Below are 9,510 nucleotides of genomic sequence, written 5' to 3'. Positions count from 1 at the left end.
CCTTCGTAAGTTGAAAGCAAAAGTTGAACGCAAAATCGCCTCGTGCGAACGACTTTTTAAGAAACGCAAAACAAGCAGAAACTAACAAGTAAACAGCTGATCGATGTATTTGACTATTGATAATATTTGGCACGAAATTTTGTTCATCCATTTTTACAGCTGCTAGCTTCTGCTAGTAAAAATTTTACTTCATACAAATTGTATGGGCATGAGAATTTTGACAGTTGTTTGGCGCTCGACGCATCCATTTATTGACGGCAGATAGTCAAATCGTTGATTATTAGATGTTAAATTTGTTTTATTAGAAATGCAATTTCTTTTTGTGTCAATGCTTTTTCCCGATTAAACAGTCAATTTAAATATATTTTAACTCAAAATGAATAGAACAAGTGCAGAAAACGTCCCGTTAAGGTAGAACAAAACGAAAAAGTGGGCGTGGTCTGCCTTTTTTTTCCTGATGTCATTGTTATAAACATTTTTTGGTGCAAACTTATATTTTCAGGGCTATGGAGGGGCGAAGGGGGAATTTTCGAAGATTTAAAATGGCTTTATTTCGAAAAATTAATGAAAGGAGCAGAAGCATTTTTGAGCAGAACTTCTTCCTGCGTAGGCGGCCTGCGACCGCGCTTAGGGATTAAACCCTCACAAAGTAGAATTTTCTGTCTGTGTTGTGAAGAAAAGGAGCAGAAGTAGTTTTGAGCAGAACTTCTTTCTGCGTAGGCAGCCTGCAGCCGCGCTTAAGGACTAAAACCCTCAAAAAGTAGAATAATCTTTGTGTTGCGAAGAAAACAAGTTTTTTTTTTTAAGAGGTTTCTTAAAATTTGTGCACATAAAGTATACTAATTTAGGAAATACATTTCATTTGTCTTTCCAACGATACCAATTTTTTCAAATTCCGTCAGGTAGTTTTCGAAATATGGCCATTTTAAATTTTCGAAAACTCCCCCTTCACAGCTCCATAGCTTCAAAAATATAAGTTTGCGCCAAAAAAATGTTTATACCATTAGAATTAGAAAAAAAAAGGGCGGACCACGCCCATGATCCAACTATACAAGATCTGACAAGATGAAGCAAAAGAAAAAAGTACTTTTCTGGCTGACGTTTGAAATTTCGGCGCCATGTTATTTTCATTGAAAAATAAACAAAGAATATGAAGACGAAGCATAAAGAAAAAAATGCAAGTAATTTTGTATAACATGTTTGTGCTAACCAATTTATTATTTTTGTACGTGTTTTTGCAACCAATCACCGCGCACTTCATTTTAATTACATTTGCACATAAAATTTATTGAAAATCGCTTAAAAATCACTGAAATAATCCACCGACAAAATACACATAAAGAAAGAAGCAAAACAGAAATAGCAAACTTCACAATTACGAATGTCACACACTTTTTTTTCAATAGCTATTACAAATGGCTGCTTCTCAACCGGTCAGGTCTGTTCCATTTGGTTCATGGACCACGCCCACTTCTTCGTTTTGTTCTAGCTTAACGGACCGTATTCTGCACTTCTGCCTAATTAATTAATAAACGTTTCCTTCCTAGAGTCAATTTTTGTTTACTTTCACATTTGTCATTTCTCGTCTTTTTCGTAAATATAATCGATAAAACTAGGTCGGACACCAAGAAGTTATCGGCGTATTCCGAGATAATTTCATAATTACTAAATAATAAATAAATAATAAATAAATTAACGCTTGAGGCTTTTTGTATGGCTAACCTGCCTTTTTAATCAAATAATATCTGCATATGTAAACATACATATGTAAATGTACATATTTATTTGTGCTATAATGGTTTGAATTTTTTGTTTGCGCTATGATTAATTTATCTGTTATCTACGTGTGCGCCATGAAGTTTATCGGATTTCGATATGTGTTGGCAGTTTTCATGAATACGGTAACATTGTAAAAAAGCAGCGAAGATGTGTGGAAGTCGAGGTGCACAGTGATTTTGATTTTTCTTTCATTATTACATCGTTACTTTATTATTTTTGTAATACTTTATTTTGCATAGTGTAGTGATGTTTTTGGCGCAGTGACGGACAATTTTGACATGCAACTAATGCGAAAAACCATATTTAAATAAGTAATATCAACTAAAACTGGACGAATTTAAAGTTCGTGTATGAGGTAAGTTGTTACCAAAAGGGGCGACGAACATTTTCAGTGATTTGCAATGTAAAAAAAGTATACCCGTTTACACTCTCAGGTAGGAGGATATAGAAAACGTGACATTTGTAAGTAAATTTGAAAATGTGGCAGACGGGGTCAGGGTCAAAATCGTATAATGTTGTTTTAATCAAGTAAAAAAAAAAACATATAAAGCATAAGCCTAATAAGTAGATAGTCACGTCTGTGGGACTGTCGACAGTGTGATACGGGTACTTGAAGCTGTTTATGAACGAAATGAACGGAAATGGAGAAGGGGAGTTTACTCACTTTGTTTTGGCAAGATGACCCTGGACTACATGAGACGTACACATTTGTTTTTCATGTGATTTGTACAGCAAAATTCTTGTTTACTGAAAAATCCAAATGTATACATATGTATGTATATGCACTTTAGTATAAAAATATACATAAGTATGAATTTAAGCAAACATGCGTGTTCTTCGAGAAATGAATCACATACAAAATGCATATGTACATATGTATATTAATGGCAATGGTAATGGCTACATAAGGTGAGTGGCGCTTAAACAGCTGAATCAAATGGTTCCCTTTATTTTGCGATCGGCCAGTTTGTTTGCATTTTTCCCCGTCTTTATATCTTGTGCCGCATGAAGACGGGGCGTGCGCTGGCGACGTAATAAGGTCACTAGCATATTCTTTAAACGCAGAAGCAGACGGGTTACTGTCCTAAAGGGAGGTCAAAATCCGGCAGCAACCGCTTCAAACCGCATCTAGTGTGATTGTGGTTTTGAAGTTGTCGATAAATGTACGATGGTTTCAATAAGTAGAGTCAACACACACCGAGCACAATTTCTGCGATTATCAATTTAGACGAATTGTAAGGAAATAAAATACCACATACATATGTGTGTACGTACATGAATTCTCTATCCCTGCAGCTGCTAACAAGGTGACATTGTCCCTATCAATTCATCAAATAATAGCGCTAAAAATGTTTGTAGTTTTATCTATCTACATATCGCACACCTAGATCTAAAGTGAGCTATGTATGTAACTCAAAATCAGGAGAGGGTAATTTAACTGATTTTAAATCGTAGAGAGTTAACGCAATTAATTCAAAAACAGGTATAACAGTAGTTTTTTAGTTAATGTATATATGAAAAAAATACCTCAATTAATTGGATGTACATAAGTCCTATGAATTGATTTATGCTAAAAAATCACCAGTATTTTTTTTTTAGTTGATCGCACTTTAGATTTACGTGTGCGATATGTTCTTACATACATACATGCTTGAATCGAATTGATCTTGCAGAATTTCCATGTAATAGGTTTGATTTTATTGAATACAACCAAATCAATTATGCTTCATAATTGATGCCTTGTAAAATACTTTATCAATTAGTTTTTAGTGGACTCAATGATGTAATTGACCATCGTTACCAAGTGATAACACCAACGCCATCGTTTACGTGCGCTGACGTTAACAATATGCAAACTGGCCTCTACAACAGGCACTCAATCATAACCACGCACTATAATGGTTTGTAGGTATAGTCATTCATATTTTGTATCTACATGAAAGTGTGTGAGATCCTATCATAGCAAAAGTAAGATAAACTATTTTTAAGTGCATTAGGGTGGCACGTTTGTGTAGGAAAATTTTAAAGTACATTAATTTTACATGTAAAGGTGGATATACATACTACATATGCATACATACATACCCTGCAGTAAAATTTAGAGACAGCAAAAAAGACTGGCAAAACGCAAGTTCCGAACTACATATTTCAGAACTATCTCTGAACTACTGCAAAGCGGATGCAGAGCGGGACTGTTGAAACTTGCGGTGTAAATGTACAAATTCTCACTTCTCCTACAATACGAAAGAAGCTCAGCGAGAAGGCCTCTGACTCAAGCATCGTTTGTCGCGAATTCAAATCGCGGTAGAAGCAGTTGTGAGTTTTAAGATTTAATGAATTTAAATCAGGTTTGTTCGTCGAGCAAAAAATTTACAAATATCATTTTTGCCCAAATCGCGTTCGTGCAACCAAAAACTTATCCATCACTCAAAAACTTAGAGCGCAAAGTGACAGTTCACCTGAGAGAAGTTGAAAATTCTTGCTGGAAGAATTTTAGCCAGCAAGAATTTGCAATCACGAAAAACATATTTGCGTCCCCTAACTCGCAAGAATTTACAGGAATTTACCAGAAAGCATTCCCGTACTCGGTTCTCTGGCTTCTTTTGCCTTTTGACAGTTTTACAGGTTTTAACCCCGGTTTTAACTAGTACTGTCGGCAAAAGGTCTAGTTCTACGCTAGTTCTGAGCTAGTCAGATATTCTGTAGGGTATATACTACATATCCATACATACATACATATGTATGTACATATATGTATGTGTCTATATATGTTATGTACATATTTATTTCTAATATCTGAAAAATCTATGAACGCATCTGATCATAATCATCTCAATAATAGTTGAGTTCGATAACAAAATTAGCCAACACCAGCCAACAATATCTAACATATCACTAAAATGACTAGCAAAAAAAAGTAACACCTTGAAATCTGAAGAATCGTTCCAACTTCATATTTATTCATGTCTAAATGACAGTACACACGGAAGCACTCGCTTGTTTTTATAAGCGAAATATGTATTTATATGTAAAATTGCTCCACATACATATCGCACACCAACTTCAAAAGAGTCACAACTCAAAATAGTACGTTCGGTGGAAAATGCGAAAAACTATTTCGTAGCATATGCTAATCATATGGGCAAGGCCGACTTTACCTTAGGGTTTTTTAACAAATTATAACAAAAAGTTGCTTCAGCATATGCTGAAAGGTAAATAAAAGCTCTGTGTACATTTTTAGCGCATAATTTAAAAAATGCCAAATTTTGAGTTGTGACTCTTTTGAAAACGGTGTGCGATATGTAATTCCGAATGTACAACTAGTAATAAACGGATGTGTAGAAACATATGTACATATATCGAGACCTAACCGCCAAAAGGGCGTAAGCGAAAAAAAAAAAATTTCATAGGTAGGCGTTTTTTCTTATTAACACTGCAATTACTGTAGATAATAACGTGAAGATTAATGAACTAGTTAAGTTTGATGTTAGGTATATAATACTTGTGGGTCTCTTTGCCCATCTTTAATGAAACAGGTGATTTTGTCGCTTACGCCCTTTTTGCCGTCACGAAAAAAGGCTACAGCACGCAAATGCAGCGGTTAAGCCAAGAGAGATTTAAAAAAAAAAAATTTTTTTTGCATTAATAAAAATCATTTGATGCCGTTATCTCATTTCTTTTATCCTTGTTATTAAGAAAACAACTTTTCAACACAAATACATACATTATTGATTAAAATACCTATCTATTATTTCTCTATAAAAACGAATGGTATGTCCCCAAAAAAACATTGTTCTTCCATGGTACAAAATACGTTTGATATTATACTCAACCCTACTTCGTAGGACTTTGAAATTTTGACAGCTGGTGCGTTTGGTGGTAGGTAAACTAAAACCTAAAACAGAAAGTCGGAACATTTTGTCGCTTACGCCCTTTTAGCGGTTAGGGCTCGATATGTATGTATGTACTTTGATCAATTTAATTTACTGTTTTTTATGTATTTGTTTGAATATTCAATTAGGTCACAATTAGGTTAGGCTGTGTTGTTTACCGCAACACGCTTGGGCATAAAGTAGCCCATTTTGATACTCAACTATTACAGGCACTCAATTGAAATATTAATTAAATTGTTTGTTTTGGATATCAAAGTAATTGCAAAGCTACTGCCAGGGTACAGTGCGGAATGGAATGTAAAGTGCCAATTTGCCAATTTGCCAAAACTACCAAACAAATTTATACTTTTACATATGTTTTCGATTCTTTTTTTTATAGATAATGGCGAGAGAAGACGTATCTGTGACTAAAAAGCAGAGTTCCAACGCAGATAGCAATAAGTTAAAAGTTAACGGAGCTACCGAATCATGTGATAAAGCAGGTAAGTTTCCGTCATGTGCATATTCAGTTGGAAAATAAGGAAAATCCAGCCAAATAGAGCCATTATTATTTTTTTGGTTTGCAATGCAATTAGAAATTTGGGTTAAAGTATTAAAAGCAAAATGTAACAATGAAATTAAATAAACACAAATATTTTTATTATTTCATTTATTTTGAATAATACAAGCCCCATGATAATTTCAGGAGTTAAAAGCCCTTCCGAAAGGCCTTACTGAGAGTGAAGAGTCCTTCCACCCTACATTCCGTTCTCCTTTTTTTTGTATGGAGGGAGACTAATTGAAGGGCTTCTTCTTTCGCTACCAATGGCTTTTATAGGACGTACTTCAGGAGACCTTTAGGAGGAGTTCTTTTAAAGTTGCTTTAATTTATAAAAATCATATATCTTTGAAGTATTTGCTTAAGGTTTATATCAAATATACATTATTGCAGCTTAAAATGTTTATTGAAATTCATTTGTAATGCTAAATTATATAAATTTATGCATTCGGGTAAATTGTAAATGGATAAGCCCTTCTAGAAGGCATGCATGGAAGCACTTCTTTCAGCCCTTCTTGGGTAGGCCTCTTAGAATAGCTTTACTTAAGAAGGCCTACCTAAATTATCTTCTGGGTAATGCATTGGATCGCAAAAGTCACCAACATTTCATTCCTAAAAGCTTTGATGGAAAACGACAACCAGCACTACATGGAAAAAGAGCTATTACTGCCAATAAAAAATAAAAAAACCGAACACTTATTTAGACCACCTTGTGAAACCCATTATTGAGTTAAATACTTCTAGCAATGAATGCAACTCATTTACGTATTTTAAAATAACTTTGATGCAATTTCTATTTCATTTTTGCAGTTAGTTTATTGGATGACAAACCAAATGTAGACAGTAACGACTATGACTTGGTGCCGCCGGATGGAGGATGGGGCTGGTTGGTATTACTTGGTGCGATGATGGTGAACATCCTTATACCGGGCATGATTAAAAGTTTTGGTGTATTATTCGTTGAATTTTTGGAAGCTTTCGATGCATCACCAGCGACAGGAGCGTGGATACCGGCGCTTTGTTACTTCCTGTATAGTTCTTTAGGTCAGAATGTAAAGCTTTTATATCGTACAATTGCTGCAAGATTGTTAAATACCAAAAAATCTAAAACACGAGAAAATCGGATTTCAGGTTTACACTTTACACACGTTCCCATGGTAAAAATGGAGACACATTTTCTACTAATTAGGTATTAACCGATACAGCTATAAAGTTTTTACACAACATAAAATAAGTGGTCGCGGACATTTTTGCATACTTTACTCGAATATAACTTTTTTTTTTATATGACACTTGCAGCAAAGGTGCGGATACGTTTTTTTGAGTATTTCTCATGCTTACAAACATGCTTTATTTGTTACGCAAAACTTCATTTCAGGTCCCGTATCCAGTATATTGTCTGTTAAATATTCATACCGAACAGTTACAATAATGGGTGGTGCTTCAGCGGCGTTTGGTATGATCATGTCATTTTGGGCATCATCTGTAGCATACTTGTACTTAAGGTAATTGAACGAGAATTTCATGGATGCGTTAATTAGAGTTAAAACAAACACCCAACAGTTATGGAGTTCTAGTGGGGATTGGTGCCGGCCTATCATTCCCTCCGACCGTGTATATAGTGACGTCATACTTTGTTAGACTACGTGGCCTAGCCAATGGACTCTGTATATCGGGGAGTGCACTTGGATCGATTATTTTACCGCCAGTATTGCGTTGGCTTCTCGAAACTTATGGATACAGGTATTAAACAAATTAGCATGCATACATATATACATACATATGTATGTTCTTACAAACTATACAAATATATATGTTCTTACTTTGCAGAGGTGCCGTTCTGATAATGGGTGGCTTAACATTGAACGTTTTCGTTGCTGCAATCTTCTATGAACCAGTTGAACAACATATGATTCGTGTTCCTAAAAACGAGAATGCGCTTGATGATATTGACGAGGAAGATATCGGAATTGTTATGAAGTTCGAAACTGTAGACGAAGCTGGCTCAATAAATAACGATGTGGTGTCGCATGATGGTTGCAGTGATGTAGTCACAAAACCCTTTCCATCATATAGTCCGCCTGCACTTTTACCGGATAATCAATTTGTACGTAGTGCTTCAGCGGCGGTCGTACAAAATTGCAGCAAACATCAGGACGAATACGCACCAAACTCACGCACACGCAAAATTAGCACACCAGTCCGCTTACCACAGCGCAATCAAACTTTTACGCCTGGCCAATTAAATTCGCAATCGTCATTGTACGCCGTACCAGAAGGCGGTCGGTCCAGTCATAAACTAGATCGTCTCAGCGCTTTGCGTAATAATTCAAAGAATCGTCTCTCCCGTCGTTCGCCTTCCACCAGTAGTTTTCAATACATAAGCACGCCTTATCACGGCAGCACACTCTCGTTTCAACCCAAAGAATTTTCTTCACACCTCTCGCTTCGCTCGATGGCAAGCAGCACAGGAGCAGCAGCTGGCGAAAGTCTAATGGGCGATGCCACTGGCGATAAAAGTGAACAAAAACCGCCTACACGTTCCAAATTTTTCGACCTTAGCCTATTGAAGGACCCAACTTATCTGGTTATTTTAATCTCGAATTCAACAAATGCCATTGGTTACACCAACTTCATTATATTACTGCCTGCTTATGGTGTTGCTTTGGGTTTTAATAAGTCACTAGCAGCTTACCTGATTTCAATTGTATCGGCAACCGATCTCATTGGACGTATTGGTGGATCGGCACTTTCTGATCTCGGTCTTATACCAAAGGCTTGGTATTTCGTTGGAGGTCTCGCCGTATCTGGTTTGTCACTTGCTCTTCTGCCATTCGCCACCAGTTATAGAATGCTGAGTTTTTGGTGTGCCGTTTTTGGGCTCGCATCCGGTATATACGTTGGCATTACCGCTGTTATCATGGCTGATATGTTGGGCGAGGAGCGTTTAACATCATCATACGGTATTAGCTTATTTGTGAATGGAATATTGCAACTAATAGGACCACCACTATGTGGCGCTTGGTTTGAGGCAGTAAGGGATTATAGTCCGCTGTTTCACACTTTGGGACTTACGTTATTGGGTGGCGCCAGCCTTTGGAGTTTCATGCCATTTATAAATAGACAAAAAGCCAAAGAAGAGAAAATGAAACAAGCACAATGCGACAACGAAGCGCATTAAACGTATTTTTTTGTCATATACAGAACTGCGTTTTTTTCTACTAAATGCATTCTTATTTACTTAAATTTAAAAGTAATATTCGCGAATAGTTAATAAAGTCATATTTTGTATACAAGAAA

General features: G+C 36.0%; 1 protein-coding gene across 2 annotated transcripts; it reads left to right on the top strand.

Annotated features, from left to right (window-relative positions):
- Window positions 1–1,840: 1,840 nt before the first annotated feature.
- hrm (solute carrier family 16 member hermes) lies at window positions 1,841–9,510 on the top strand. 2 transcript variants are annotated; one of them, XM_017627426.1, is made up of 7 exons: window positions 1,841–1,942; window positions 2,019–2,134; window positions 6,052–6,154; window positions 7,021–7,254; window positions 7,589–7,715; window positions 7,774–7,953; window positions 8,041–9,510. In XM_017627426.1, the coding sequence occupies exons 3-7, from the start codon at window positions 6,055–6,057 to the stop codon at window positions 9,389–9,391; spliced, it is 1,992 nt and encodes a 663-aa protein (XP_017482915.1). In that variant the 5' UTR covers window positions 1,841–1,942; window positions 2,019–2,134; window positions 6,052–6,054; the 3' UTR covers window positions 9,392–9,510. The 2 variants fall into 2 exon arrangements, with proteins under 2 accessions (XP_017482915.1, XP_017482920.1); XM_017627431.1 differs by having other exon boundaries at window positions 1,845–1,942; window positions 2,024–2,134.

This window comes from Rhagoletis zephyria, unplaced genomic scaffold (assembly GCF_001687245.7).
Source record: "Rhagoletis zephyria isolate East Lansing unplaced genomic scaffold, Rhagoletis_zephyria_1.1 Rzeph_scaffold_00072, whole genome shotgun sequence".
NCBI classification, from domain to species: Eukaryota; Metazoa; Arthropoda; class Insecta; order Diptera; family Tephritidae; genus Rhagoletis; species Rhagoletis zephyria.
Note: the sequence above shows the minus strand (reverse complement) of the source record. Positions and strands in the feature narration are given on the sequence as shown.